Source organism: Aquila chrysaetos, chromosome 2, assembly GCF_900496995.4.
Source record: "Aquila chrysaetos chrysaetos chromosome 2, bAquChr1.4, whole genome shotgun sequence".
In the NCBI taxonomy this organism is placed as follows: domain Eukaryota; kingdom Metazoa; phylum Chordata; class Aves; order Accipitriformes; family Accipitridae; genus Aquila; species Aquila chrysaetos.
The window spans coordinates 53,691,505-53,707,533 of NC_044005.1; the positions used below are offsets into that span (position 1 = coordinate 53,691,505).

Sequence of the window (16,029 nt, forward strand, 5' to 3'; positions counted from 1 at the left end):
TGTCTTACATCAGATTATATGAGGCATTGCCCTGTTGTCAGGTTTTGTATGACATAGTGATATACCTGCCTGATGTAATTTGATGTGAACAGCTTCCACATTTCTCCTAAAAAGGCAGGAAATGCCATTACCGTGGTGAAAGGAAGCAATTAAGTAATAAAACAAAGAATCAACCTGCCTCAACAGCAAACGGAGATGTTAACTGTACGTTCCTCTTTGTCAGAGCCAGCCGGGGTTCTTCCACCCCCAAGCTGCACTGACTGGTTCCCTAATTTCCCCGTGTTTTCCATAGCGTTAGGTACAATTTTGGCTGCCTGAAGGCGGCAGGACCTGGCTTTCTGTGCAAACTGCCACGCTGCAGGCACAGGATTATTCTGACGTTGATAGAGGCAGCTCAGCGTTGCGTGGCACACCTCTCTGATCCTTTCAGCTGATCACCACAGATAAAGCATTACGCCTGAGCATCAAAGCAGCCATCCCTGCCTGGATATCTGAATCTGCCCGGGCAGATTGTCTCAGAATTTCATAACCATCAGCTCTGGACCCCGTAGGAGTTGCCTAAATTATACATTTCTAGAAATCTGAGAGACTTTGAGACATAGCCCCCTTTCTGCCCTGCATAGTGTGCTGAACTAGCATTTTTTAACATTTATTTGTATTCTAGTTAATTTGGGATTTTACTTGAAATATTGGAACCTTTGAGGCATAAAACCAAAGCAGCATCTTTCATGCCGATCGCTGTGACCAAGGGGAAAGTTCAGCAAATTGTTGAGCTCCTCTTGGGAGGTGCAAATCTCTTTCAGTTTTTGTTTGCTCTGACAGAGTTTCCGTGCGCAGTAAGTTCAGGATAAGGCTCTCAAAAAGCAATGGTGTGCAGATGAGGCACTTTACTCCCTGACAGCAAAATATTTTAAGTAAGTAGGGGTCAAAGATTACAGAGAGCAATAGAGAGTGGTGGTGGGGTTTTTGTTTGGGGTTTTTTTGTGGTTGAATTTTCCTCCCTTTAACTGATAAATATTAGCAAAATGATCCATCTTAACATCAAACCTTAAGAGATCGCTTTGTAAGGCTGCTTTAGAGAGTGACCGCGGTGACTGTGCACTGAACCGCGGCAGGTGAAAGTGGGAACGAGCAGCTGGAGTGGAGGAAGGAAGGAGCCTCTTAAACTGCCCTTATCCCTGGAGATAGGGCTGCACACGTTCAGCGCAAGCTGCCTTTTCTACTTCCATCCTTCCTTTTTTCCACTGTAAGCCGCTGCTGCCCAGCTGGATGCTCGCAGAAAATTTCAGTTCTATCTTTCAGTCCCACTGTGACCCAAGGTGAACATAGTTTTGAAGTCAATATGGTTTTGCCAAGATTTCCTGATCCCGCAATTTTTATTTTTCCTTGCTCAAGGGAGTTGTTCTGCCATTTTTTCTGCAACAATGTGAAAAATATGACAGTAATCACAGAAGGGTTGTTATGATGTCCCTGCTGTTGCATCATTCCTTACTCAAATTCAAATTAGAAAAGATAGGTCATCTCCTAGGGTAACTCAGATGAGATTAATGACAGAAATATCTATGACTGTTTTTATCAATAAGAATCTAGTCCCAAACTTTGATGTAATTTTGTAGTACTCGGATTAATATCTGTGCCACTGTTACAGAGTTATAAGGTGAAAACTATAGTGTGAAATTTTCTTTTCAACACGAGAGTTTAAATTAAAATGAATTTTTAGCCATGAAGAGACATTTGCAAAAACATATTCATTAAAATTCCTTAGGTTTCAATCTTTGCTGATTGGCAGAATTCCCATGAACTTCAATGGGATGTTACTGTGCACCTTATTATTTCATATACAGTAGAAATGCTATTTTTGTTATTCAGAGTTTAACATTCTGCCTTCAAGTTTTTTTATAAATCCCAGTTTTCAGTGGTTGAGTTACTAAAGAACTCCTATGAGAAGATTAATACAAAATCTTTCTTCTCAGGTACAATCAAGATTAAAGCTTTTTTTTAAAAGTTTATTCAAGTTACATTTCCACAAAAAAAACCCCAAACCAACCAACCAAACAAACAGAAAAACCAAAATCCAAGAACCAACCAAAAAAAAAACCCCACCCAAACACCCAGAGTCTATTTTAATCCTGGTCTATATTACTATGTTTAAAAAATTGATTATTTTAACATCAATGAAATGGTGTAGCTGCTAAGCCCTCACTCTATGTCTATATCATAACCTAAATAGAACCATCACAGGATTGTGCTCTGTCCTGTGATTGTCCATACAGCTTGTGTCCCCTGCCATAGTTTTGTCCCATGCCTTCTAGCAGTCTTCCATACAATGCCCCAAAACCATCCAGGGGCTCTTCCCAATGGGCGGCATGGATGAAGGCAGCTTGTTTTGGCAAAAGGGGGGTAAGGAAAACTCAGCTTTGTGGGCAGGAGCTGTGCCCTCCCATTTGCTTTTTCTGGGCTAAAGAATTGGCATTGGTCCATTTTAATTATTAATACAGACTGACTCACTGAGGCCCGATTTGCAAGTGCCTTGAAGCCAGTACAAACGCTTTGCCGACTTCAGTGGCTTTAGATGGGCTTAACGAGAGTACAGATTTGTACATACTTGTTTTCTGACACATACGCTGCTACTTTTTTCAGAAAATTAGCACATAGATTTAGGGCAGATATTGCAGCCAAATTCTTTAGGTTCCTTAAGGATGGAATCCAAAGCTGGAGCCAGCCAGAATGATAAATTTGAATTCCTAAATATGAAAGTAGAAACTATTATGAATAGCCATTAGAGGTTTTAAAAGCAGTGTTTATAGCCACATCCCTGTGTACGTCCTGAAAGCTTTGCCCCAGGTTCTCCACTACTGACTGGTAGTAACCTCGCCATCTCAGTAACAGGAAATAGCTGTGTGGGCTCCTGTCGGCTAGTAGAAACAATTGGATATTTGCCGAGTTTGTAAACCCTTTCCTAATTTCTACGACTGCATAGGAAATCATGACTTCAAAGCTGCAGTTCTCCAGCCGAGGACTTCTATGGCAGTCAACATAACAGAGCAGCAATCACATAAATGTGTCAGCATCAACTAGTACTGATGGTCCAGTGAACTATCTAAGAAAGCAAACAATAAAATGAGTGTTATATACTTGGGACCGTCATTTTCCATTTAAATACGATGCTTATGCCATTATTAAAATTTTTAAGTATTTGGAAGGCTGCATGATTTTGTTTTGAAGTTGGCAAAGAGAAAGTAAGTGGCTTTGTAGGTGAGTAAGAGGGATATGCAACTGGAGGTGGAGGCAGATGAAACAGCTAGGAAGTGTGCTAGAACAGTCTAGGACAGGTGGATGAATATGCTTAACTCAAGGACTGTTGTGAACTAATTTAGCTAACCAGAGTTGACATTTAGCCATCAACGTTAACTTTCAAAGCTAATGTCCCTTAGAGTCCAGTTGGGCGACGTGCTTTTTTCTGGCCAACTGAAGAATCCAGCAATGTTATTGCAATTCTTTTGCACTCAGTTACAACTGGTAATTTTTCTTCACCATTCTTAACGTTAAAAATTTTTATTAAGGTCTTCAAATCTGCTTATGTATAGCAAAAATCAATAGACAATCAACATTTCTGAAATCAGAGTTTAATTTAGTTTCAGAAGCCTTAATTTCTGAATAGCATAGTTTTAAATATCCAGATTTAATACATACATATATATATATATATATTTGTAAAGATTAGTGTTTGGAAAATAATTCTGTAGTGAAATGATAAAATTCTGTGGAAAATCGCATTGCTGCAGGATTGTAAGTACACGGAGTTCTCTTTATATTCCCATTCACTAAATGTACATATTGATTATACTGTTAAAACAATATTAACAAAATACTGTGATATAAAACTTTATTGAATTTTCTATCACCTGGCTGTGACTATTTGAAATGGATCTTCAAGGATAAGAAAAAGTCTTTGGGCCCAGTGAGCAGGCAGCACAGTGCTGGGGCGGGGGTCAGGCCGTATGCCAAAAGCGAGGCTGGGCGCTGCGCCTTGCCACCCCAGAAGAAGAGTTGGTAGCTCTGGGGCACTGGTAGCTCTGAAGTTCTTGGCTGGGAGGCTTGAATTAGATCTGGACAATAAATTGCCTCTTTCTGAACATGTGAATTACTTGAAGGCTGGGAAAAAAACACTCAAACGTACAAGTAAGCCTATCCCTGAAATGTGTCTCTGCACTGCCAAGCTTTATCTTCACTGTTAAAAAGAAACAACATTTTAAATTTACTTTCTTCATTACTCTTTTTTTCTTTTTGCTCTGTTAGATCAATATGCATTCTGTCGCTATGTGATTGACATGTTTGCGCAAGGGGATTTTTATCCAGGTACTTTCCTACATCATTGAAATCTGTTCTAATATTCTTCTGTTGCCCTGAGAGTTTCTGCTCCTTTATGTATCAGAAGTGTGTTTTGTATTGTTGAAAGGTCTCACAAGTGCAACGAAGAGTGTGCAAATAGTTTTAATAAAGCATAAGAGCTAATGGCTGTGTTATTAAAGCTTTTAATTTTCTGTCTACAATGCATGAATTAAAATTAAGATTATGTTAAAAGTAGAGTCAATAGAAGGCTATAGAAATTGCTAAAATTCTCTGTGCTTTTTTTGGCTGAGATGCAAGAGGAAGGAGCTTATTGTTAATAGCTTATTGTTTTTTCCCCACAAATAGCAAGCCTTAACCCCAGAATGCTTCAAAAATAGAACTGCCATTGCTGTTCTGAGTATATAAGACTTCTTAGCTGATCCATCACTTCTGTGCTTTTTCTCCTCTCTTCCCACATCTCCATGCTACTCTGTTCTAACACAGACACTTAATTCTTAGCTAGAAAAAGAAGCTAGAGCTACTGAAGACGACTGAGCATTGTCTCACAATATTAAGTCAATCTGCCCTGACCTTATTTAATGGACACTCTTCCTTCTGAAATCCAGTGTAAGAGGACATACTATAGGGAGGACATAACCCTAGGAATGATAAGCAACAGTATTTATGAAAAGAGTCAAGGACAGAATATTTAAGGACACGCTAAGCCTTACAAGCTTTGTTTAGTCAGTTATTTGCTCAAGAAGCTCTCCACTGGTACTTCTCTGAATTGGATGTGTTTTCTTATCTCTACCTTGTGGCTTAGGTCCTCTCTTGACCTGCCCAGGTGCAGTCAGAGCTGGGAAGTCCTAAGGATGCAGATGAGAAATAGATACTCTCAAAATGGGGAGAAGGAGGACACAGAATTTTTTGGATGGAAAATGAACAAGCTTGGGAATTTGGAGGAAGAGGGTTTGTATTTGCTGTTCTCAAAGAGCGACATGGAGAGACAAGGGGGTTCCGTTAAAAGAGACCAAAGTATTATATTGCCTTTAGGACTTTTAAAGACAGCCAGTTATAAACAGAGGGACTGGTCTAGGCTCAGAGTGGGAGAAAAGTTAGCAAAACCTTCCAGAGACCTTCAGTTATGCTTTGATTTAAAAAAGAACTCCCTGTACCAAATTTGATTCACCCCGTTTCTGGCTTTACATAGCTGTACCATTAACAAATCACAACGCAAAGACTTGCATGGAGATCTTCAAGATCTCTCTTATAGTTCTCCTGACATTTGCAAGCAGCTTTGACACGTCAGAGCCCTTTTTTCCAGATGGCTCCCTGGGCTGCTTGACACTCTTTTAATGCAGAGCAGACCTGCTGTGGGAAGGGAGTTTTGGAGAAGATGGCTTTTCAGGTTTGACCTTTCCATCTATGAGGAAACTGGGAAGACCATGAAGGAGAGCAGGGAGCTAGAGAGGGAAGTCTGTAGTGACTTGAATTTCAGAAGATAAAAGACATGACTGTCTGCTCTTGCCTCCCAATATTTGCCTTGTGCCATTTCAGTGTGCTGTGATAGCGTCGTGCTAAGAAACCACAGGTTAAACAGCTGAAAAATGTTCAACGGTCATTGGGTGGTCAGCTGGCCTTAGAGGTGAACAGCGAGGGTGACAGCTGAGGCCCCAGAAAGTGGAAATAAGTCATAAAGGAGCTTAAATCATCTGCTTTGTAGGTGAGAAGGAAGAGGACAGCCCCTTAATTTAGGGCCTCCAAAAGTCCACCCGCAGCTCCACCTGTAAAGCAATTGCTTTTGGACCTGCTAAGTCCTTTGTCGACGTCTGAAGTTAAATTCTGTGAATCGTTGTTATGATGGAGCCTGATACATTTTTCTGGGAGGTAAAATAAAGCATTGCCTTCAAAACAAGCTTCAGTCAACCCACAAGCTGTGAAAGGCATTGCTGAAACATCCAGACCGTGTCTCTGAGAAGCAAGGTAAAGGCCAAGTACACCCAGCTCTGTGCTTTTTATAGAAATCATTGAGGATTGTGCCACCAAACACTGCTCAGTTAGTGTTTGTCACTGCTTTTCTCCGGCAACGTGCTCATTTCACACTGGCCTTTGTGAACTGAAATATTACTGTAATTCATTTTCTTGAATAGATAAATGTGGGGAAAACACCAGCACACTAAGTCCCTTTAATAATCCTAATATCCAATTAGGTTTAAAAACGGCTATATTTTATCCTTTTATTGGTTTATATATTTTATGGTAAATTACATTGTCCAAACAAAGAGATCTGAGTGCAATTCAGCTAAGGAATTTAATTACAGTCACCCTGACACTGCAATACTTTCAAACCAGGAATCACTTCTGTCGATCCCGGTATTGCCATTTGTGAAGGAGAAAAAGAAATTTTTCTCATAGAAAATTCTTTCACATAGGTATATTGGCTTTTTGTAGGATTGTTTGCACCAGATATGAATTTCTGTCTGCTTGAGTTTATAAGAGCAGTGTCCCATTCATTAGATTCCTTAGGCACAATATATGGATTTATAATATCAGTAATAACAATACCATTCAAATTTTATTCTTTGATAGCAGTTTTGGAATATTTGTATTATTGAAATATTTATATTCCTTACTGGCAACAGGAAATTATTTTAGGCTTATATAAACTTCATGCAAGAGTTTATAGCAAACTAGAGCATTCAAGATGGCATTTTACAGTGATCAAGTAATTAAAAGTAAAACTCAGATCCTTGGGTTTCATTAATTAGACACACTTTTCAAAATACATCAATTCATACGTTTTGACAGTCACCTGAACAATCTATTGGAGGTCAGTTAATCGTCTTGTGTTGATTTTAACAAATGAGGCTGAAATGTTGTTCGTTTACTCAAAGTTTTGTCACGTTGCTGCAGTCCTAGCTTTAGAAAATGAATGAAATGTATGTAAAACTGTACACAGCGAATTCATAGGAAGCCACAGAATGGTGATAAGCTGTTACCTGAAGCATTAGCTGGTTTTCTTGTTTCTCTGGCCAGTATTTGACCCTGATACTGACTAGTTTCATACAGATCCTCCCGTAAATTACAATAATTATATCAATATCAATATCAATTAACTTCTGAGACTTGTATTTTACTTTTTATAAAAACTTCTATTTTACTTTTCTATTTTACTTAGCCCTTTACAATAGATGTCAGTGGAGTTTTAGCCACAAACTCAGATAGGTTTTGCTAAACCAGCAGTCCGTCTCATGAATATCATGACTGCAACAGTGACCTACCCTGGATTCTACTGAGACATTTATAGATAGCCCTCTTGAGCTCTACTGTATACAGTATAAAAAATTGCTTTCTGATTTTATCTGATAAAGTATGGAGCTTGAGAATATTTTTTACTTTCTGTCTAACATGCATGTGATAAGTGACAATTTCTCAGAGGGACTGCTGAACCACCTTTCCTCCAAAGGATAGATTTGCTGATCTTATTTATTCCTGGACTACAGTTTCTCAGCCGAGTACAGGCAGTACTGTCGCAGCATTAACAAATCGCTCTGTCCAGATTGCTTTGTACTCCTTTTGGCTGCCTGTAAATGAAGAATTAAGATGCATTTCTTCCAGGGTTAATCTTCCAAGTTTTACTTCTAAAACTTTAAAACCTGAAGAGGAAAGCTGTTTTTTAAGAGGTGCTGAGACACATTGGTTCTGACTGGCACCTCTATTCTTCTACTGGCACTGGTATTTCTGAGGACCAAGATAGCCTTTCTTAAACAGAAGGCTGCTGACTTTCTTTTGTTTAGTTTCATGGATATAGTCTATTCCATGTATTTGATAATTTATTTGATATTCCTGAATTTTGTTCTGAGTAATATTTCTAGTGTTCTCATTCACATTTTTATATTTTATCGATAGGAGAAAAGGTTCTATTTTAGTAGAAACCTTTAACTTGCTTTTCATTACTATTTTTTGAAATCCTCACCTGTGAATGGATTTCAGGGACACCAGTCGGTCACTCTTTTAGCATGTAGCACATGCTTCTCTAAGTTACCTGGATCTGCTCTATTTTATTCCACCTGTGCCATACTCCTGTTTTACCACTCCTCCCCTGTTTTCCCCGCAATGTTTGCTGGCTTGCTTTACGCTTGCATTTCCCAAACTACTCTGGCATGTCAAGGCGTTGTTCCAGTGAAATACCTTTTTTATTTTGCAGCTACCTAAAGTGTATTTTTGAGTGTCTGTCTTTTTGCATGCCCACCTCAGCATGTGGTTGTGCATGCAGCGTACTGCTGAATTAAGAGTGATAAGCATCTCTTGGATATTTGGTCGTAATGTGGCACCCTTGTTTCCCACAGGCATACTGTATATTTATGGTCAGATTTTGGTTTTATTTTAATCACTTGGAAGTTTATTTTACATGCATAGTCTTACTGTGTCTAGTTTTGGTTAAACAACTTGCCTTTCACAGTACCCTGGACTCACTACTGGATGATCTTTACCTAATTGACAACAAAGACAGTGGGAGCACAGTTGTGATACTATTGTCAATTTAACCCATCTAAAATCTTTGCACTGAAGCACCCAGTTACCCTGCAGAACTCATACCACTACATGACTGTTTCCAATAATAACTAGACTGCAAAGGAATGTGGCCATACCATTTCTTTTCATCAATTTCCCCTCATATGTTTATTTTGTATTTCCATGCTAGGGTCTAAAAGCCAAAGCGATGTAGACGATTTTGCTAATCTTATGCTATTGAAAAAATATTTGCCTTGGAAAAATTTGTCAGGATTTCTGGCATGTTTACATGGCAAGAGTGTATGCTACAGGGTAAAACAATCATCCCACCTTCTCATGAAAAAATCACCAAAGCCTCACCCTTTGCATTTATGCTCTTAAAAAAAAAAATAATAATAAAAGCAAACATAGTTAAGAAATTCAGGCATATTGTGGCGAGAGTCCATAGGGAACCCTACAGTGTGCTTGGTCCCAGAAAGAAGTGGCAGACTGAATGTCCTTCATGTCTGCAATATTCTGCCAAGGCTTGTCTCTTCTCTTCCATTGTCAAGAAGTATTCAGTCAAAGAGCAGGGATTATTGTTATTACACAATGTGGTAAGAAAATTCCAAGACGCTGTCAGTATGCTACTTGCCATTTAATATCTAAAAAGATTTATGGAGAGACTGGTGTAAAAGTACATCAATATTGCAAGGTCATGGAGTATATTACTGCAAAAACTCTGAGAGCATTAAGTGCCTAACTTTGAAGTAAAAATGCCTGTATTTGCTGTGGGTGGGCTGTAGCACTGGAGTTAAATACTTGCCCTCTGCTGTTCAGATAGCAAAACGCTTTAGGCTCTTGAACTATTTTTAAGTGTCACTCCTACTTGATTAAAGACTAGGATGTGTTGTGGATATATCAGTGACAGGGTGTAACTTTTCACCTTGTTACATTACATTTACATGGGGACAACTTTGATACCAGTGTAGTTTCTCTGGGGATATATTATTTGATGCAGTGCAAGAAAAAAATCAGTCATAATAAATAAGGAAGTAACATGTTATTTGCTTCTTGTTTGGAGAAATTCAGCATGAAAAACTGTGGACCGAGTTACAGGCTTTCAGATTTGAGAGAGAATGCTAGAGAATATTATTTTTGGTATGGAGAGATGCTTTCTGATGCTACCTACTCAACAGCCCTCTCCCCTACAGTAGGAAACAAGCAAACCAGATTTTTTTTTTTTAGTGAAATGCTAAAAGGAGAGTTTGGCAGCTGCGAAACCTTTCCAGTTTTACTTTTTAAACAGGAAAGGTACCTAAGAACTAACATGTCTTCTCCCTGTGAGGGCAGTACCGTACCCCAAAATTTGCAGAGGCTCATCTGGATTCATCTTCAGAGTTGACAGTTAATTGTCCATCAGTTTATAAAAAAGTTGTTAAAATGATGAAACACCTGTCGACACATTTGTTTCTGCTGATGACACAAATGGAGATGATTGAGCGACAGAAGCATTTATTCCTCTAGTAATCTCCTGGGAGAGTTCTGAATACTTTTCAAACAGTCTGAAAGGAAAGAAGTAATGAAGAGTAATTTTAAATACATGTATGAGAAACTGAAAATTAAGTTTTAATTATTGAAAAATTTCTAACTGATTTATTAATGTGGAATTCTTGCAATAATTTTAGCTGTCATTTGGAGTCTAAATATTGCTCCTTTACACACATAGTCAGTTATGTAAAACTATGAGAAGACATCCACTGATGTCATTTTAACCAGGTTCTTGTCTATGACTCTCCTCTCACCTCAAAAGCTGTGTCTGTCTGGTCAAACTCTGAAATGACATTGATCTCTTAATGGGGATGTTATCAGCACACAATCCTGACACCATCCCACAGAAGCAAACCAGCTATCCATTATTCCCTGTTTATATCAACCCACCGGGAATCAGAGCCAGATGCTGGCACACAAAGCTGCATCTGTCAACACTCTTATGGCACTTTATTGTAACTTTGCCAAAAAAATTTCAAATGACTTTCACTCTCTCAGAAGCAGCTACCCAGGGAATGCGTGGTATTCTGCTTCTGCACAGAGGAACGGATCTCTTTCCTTGATCATTCACTGCAAGCCACTCTGAGGAGTCAGACTTCTGTGATACAAAAGAAAGCCAAAACCTTTGCTGGTGTAAATGAGTCTAAATCCTTTATTTTAATGGAAATAAACCAATCAAATCTGTGAAAGCAGAGAGACTAGACTAACAAAAGTATTCTCACACTTGTGTTATATTTTATTACTACTATTTCATGTTATAACCGTTTCACATAGTTCAGTAATCAAGTTTCAAAATCAAGGGTCATTTCAAAAGATTTTTAACAACGTCTGAAAAAAGCTAGCTGTGTTGTGAAGGATCATCAAAAGACTCAACCACTTTAGTTTTGAAAAGCATGCTATTTAAAAAGTAAAGGCAAAAGTTAAATGCCAAAAAAAAAGAGCTAATAATAAACAAATTGAGTTTCATATTAAAATGGTAAAAATAAGTTTAAGCACTTATAAAATAGTTATTGCATTTAATGACTCATTGTCATCGTTGATTTCCAGTTATCATTATTACAACAAATACTTATGGTCTTTCAATAGGTTAAACAATGGAAGCATTATAGAGCCACACAAGCCTTCTGGAGTACTCAATATCATTTTCAGAAGTTAATTCAATATGAAAAATATTTGCAGAAAATTATTTAAGCCAAAAGTGATTTTATCCATATTTTTGAGGCATAGTTGGCAAGGAAACAACTCAGAAACCTAAAAACTGCAAGTTCCAAATGTCAGCCTATAAGAGCATATGTTTCTTTCTTAGAGCTTGGATGGCTTCAAGTATGGGGAAAAACACAATTCCCAAAAGAAAGAGCTTCCTTTTCAAGCCTAGGTTTATTAACTTTTAAAAATCACTATATTGCAAAAGAACCCAGACAATGATCATGTGTATTGCGGATTTTGCTGACAGTATTTCTAGTTGGAACACACATAGGACTAGTTATTTCAAGGGATGGGATACAGTTGTCAATAGAGCTGAGATCGCATTATAAGCAAGGTTGGTAGAAAAGACTACCACTGAAGTCAGCTACATATAGCTCTGCCAAACTTCAGCTGGTAGGGTTCAAAAATTGCCATGACAGATTATTCTTCCAGCAAAGATGATTAGTTTAGGCAAAACATTTCAGCCATTTCCAACACACAGAAAGATATTTTGTGTTGACCATTTAAAATTTGTCTCCTTCAGTCCTTCCCTTCCAAATGTTCTAAGTGTTCCTAAACTAGCTAAAAGTGGGACTCGCTAAAAGGTTTGACTTAGTTTCACAGGTTGGAACATCTGATCAGCAACATCCTCTTAGCAAATAGTATAGTCAAAAAGAGTTTAGGATTATCTACATGGATCGACATATATGTACCTCTTGGTTCTGTCATTTTCTAATGTGGGAGAGGAAGCTTGACCTCTAGAAAGATTTTGGTGGTGTAACACTGAGCACTACAGCATCCATATTTTAAACACTTATCAACCTAATCATCTCTGAAGACCTTAACTAATTGCTTAATCTCCTTACGCAATGCCTGGGAAACCATAAAGACCATTACGGAGTTGCTTAAGCCAACCAAGCCAGCCAACTACATCTGAAATGCCAACCATTTCAGGAAACTCGGAACCTTACATGAGTTGCAAGCGAACATCTGTCTTTGGCACGACATCACAACCCACAATCTTCTTCAGTTAGTTGCATAAGCCCAGGTAATATATCTCTAAAATAGATATATTTCTAAAATTATAAGTGAGCTAATGAATCCATTAGCTTCAGAATATACTCCTGAAACTGTCTTAGAGAAGTTAACCACCATACAATGAGTCTCTCTCAACTTTAATAGAAAGGAAAATAGCTGAGATCTATGCAAATGTGCCTTTAAACACCTCCTGATGCTCTGAAACACCATGAAGAAAGAAAAATGTATACTGAAGGGCTTCCAGTTTTCTTCTGAATTTTTCATTAACAAGGCAAAACCTATAGCTCCATTGTGGGACTGAGAGCAATTACATTCCTCATCCAACATAGATTGTCTGTTGTCTCTGCTGGAAAATGAGGAAGCTCAGTTTTAACAACGGAAACAGTACCCGGTCACCGTACCGCAGAGATAAGAAGAGCATAGACAGGATCTACAAATGCTTTGCCAACATACCTTCCATCATGAAGCATTTCCAGCTTCGCAATAATTCCTCACCTCTTCTGCTGAGAGAACATACAGTGCAGAGGACAGCCGAGGGTTCAGCTGTGGCCTAAGCAGTGTGTGCTCTCCCTGCCTTGCTTATGTCCGCATCCTCCTCGTCCAGTCCGCAGCCGCTGTGACAGTCAAGCTGTGGCAGGTCCATTCCTTTCGCCATTCTCTGTTCAGGCACTTCTTTCTTTTGCCGTTCACTTTCTTTCTGCATGTATCTGCTTTGTCAAAAGAGACATGCAACTTACTGACGTATACCTAGAATGAGTCAAGACTAATTTATTTTTTCTTCATCAGGAAATGCTATTCCTCCCTCTGGTACTTCACTTTCCTTCCTCTTGTTTCACTTTGTCCTTCAATGCACTCAGTATCATCTGACAGAGTAAACAGCACATAGATTTCAAAAGGCGTTCGATGCCGACACACATTAAACCTAAACAATGTTTTTATCTTCTTTTTTTAGTTAAGTTGACAACAAAAACCTTTCTCTCTGTGTGATATTCATTCGTGTAATTGCTGGGGGTTTGGGGAGCGCTGTGTTTCTAGGCAGCAGTTCCAGTGTGAAAAATCATGCACGGCTCTTGGTTTTAGTCCTGGAATATTTTGGTGGCCTGTAGTGTCATCTTTATGTGGAACTGCAAAATGAGATGTCGGCAATTCATTGCACCTCACAGATACCCAAAAGTTAATTGCCAAACTTTAACCTTTAGCTGTCTTTATAGCCAATGGTATGAAATGGAGGCCTCCAGAGGACAATTTCATCCTAAAAAAGATGCCTAAGATAGAAAAGATGAATCACCCTTTGAAGGTACCAATTTCTCTCCATTGACTACAAATGGATCCCTCGGGTAACTTATCTAGATTTAACTGTCTAAAAATTAACTTTTAAATGTCTGGTTGAGAAAGAGCCTACGTACATTCAAGAAGTATGCTAAAAATATGCAAGCAAGGATTTTGCCCAAATGAAGACTTGAAATGACACATTTTCTATGAGATTTCAAATGGTATTATCAGGAGCAGGTCTTGGCTCAGCCACGAAACGAGCAGTGCCACTCTGAAAAGTATAAATAGCAATAATAGCATTGCTATTGCATTTTGGGAGTGAGAGAAGGGGAAGAGGAAGAAATGTAGAGGGAAATATTTCTTGAATAAATATGGAGGTCATTCCCTTTCCAAAAGTGCCAGACAAAAGAAGCCTAAATGATTTTAGCACTAGAACAAAGCCCCAGTCTTTACAGCTTCCACTTTCATAGAATTTAAGCTTTGGAATTTTTAGTTGCTGTATGTTTACAACGTTCAATTTTATTTTTCTTTAGAAAATTTCTGTTATATCCATTTATAGGTGGAATAGAAAGGCATGGTAAGTTAAGTCAGCTTCCCAAAAATCATAGAGAAGGCCTTGAGCACAAGGGCTGGAACTCATGACAGTGAATCCCAGGACTCTTTGTCCTAAAAATAACCTCTTTATAGGAAAGAGGATTCTTCCTGGGAAAAGGAAAGGGAAGGAAGAATCAGAAGTACCCAAATGTCATTGGTTTAATATAATTATTATCTCCAATATCACAGGGGTTTTGTTCCAGTATTTCTCATAATTCTTCCTACCTTTTACGCAAATCCAGCAGCTTTAGTTGAAATTGTTTCTGCCTGAAACAGTTCAGGCCATGTATTCTGACTTGCTATAGAAACCACAGCTGCTGAAGGGTATTACATCAAACCTAACAACCCCATATGTTTTAAAGGATGTAAATTTTAGCCTCGAATTTCAACATCTATTTTTTTACTATCACCATGTCATAAGCTTGTAATTCCCGAAAATATTACAGCCATTGCACTTTTAGAAGAAAGAGAAAGCTCACTGAGTTTCTTAATTACACAGAGCCTAACCTTCAAAGGTATTAGATACTTAACGCCTACCTAATACTTATCTTTCATTGATTTCAGTGGGAGTGAGGAACAGGAGTTAGTAGCCAACACCTCTGTACTTTTGGGCCCTACTGATATTTGATCTAATAAAATCTCTCAGTTCTTTTCCCTCTAACATCAAACTGCATTATTGAAATTCTAACTTCAGAAAAATGGTTATAGATTCACTCTCTTAGGTGATAGTCAAGTATAGACAAGACAGGTAATATAATCATTAACTTGTTTCTCTCATTCTGGCAAAAAGATTCATAAAGGTGAAAAACTTCTTGGCTTGTGGTCACAGCTATTTGGATTCAGTTGGACTTCTAGTGTTTTATATATTAAACATATTCGTTATCTACACATATATCTAACTTTGAGAGATTGTAGTATCTGTAGTTTGATTTTATCAATGCTAGGCTGGTTTTTTTTATTTAGCAAGACCTGGCATATGCACTCTTTCTTGAAGACAACATAAAGTTTTAGCATTCTTGAAATAATGTCTAGATAGTTTTTCTGACTTTAGCACTGAATGTTTCTGAGATGTAGTTGGACTAATGACAGTTGAAATGATGCTATGTAGAGATAAACCAAATACAAATAACTCATAAATTACTGAGCAGTGATCCCATGGCATAGTCAGTGTCTATTACCTTTCATCATAACAGCTTATCAGTCCCCTCCATTCTGTTTAATTGTTAACAGCAAGTATTTAATGGCAGTGTTTTCTTTTCTCTGTTTTAATTATTTTCCTGTGGATACTTCATATAGTGTAAAGTATGCATCTATACCAACTCCTGATATTCATGTTAATTATGCTAAGGATCACTGTATATGATACCAATTTATTAAAGGTTATTTGGGGAGAGGGAGGAAGGCTGAATATGTCTTTTCATTTTGTAATCTGCTTTTACAGTCCTTTTGCACTCCAGTATATAGCAATAACTGTAATAACCCATCATTTCCACACAATAACCCATCATTTTCGCTGTCCTAGGACTTAGTTCTTTGAGATCCGTCTTTCAATATTTCTAAACA

The 16,029-nt window shown here is 38.1% G+C and overlaps 1 protein-coding gene across 1 annotated transcript in view; it reads left to right on the forward strand.

The window, feature by feature from the left end:
* Positions 1 to 16,029, forward strand: part of TRDN (triadin) — a 233,511-nt gene that overhangs the window by 78,035 nt on the left and 139,447 nt on the right. The window contains exon 13 of the mRNA XM_041119404.1: positions 4,300 to 4,359. Within this exon, the coding sequence (XP_040975338.1) occupies positions 4,300 to 4,359 (60 nt within the window). The remainder of the gene's footprint in view (positions 1 to 4,299; positions 4,360 to 16,029) is intronic.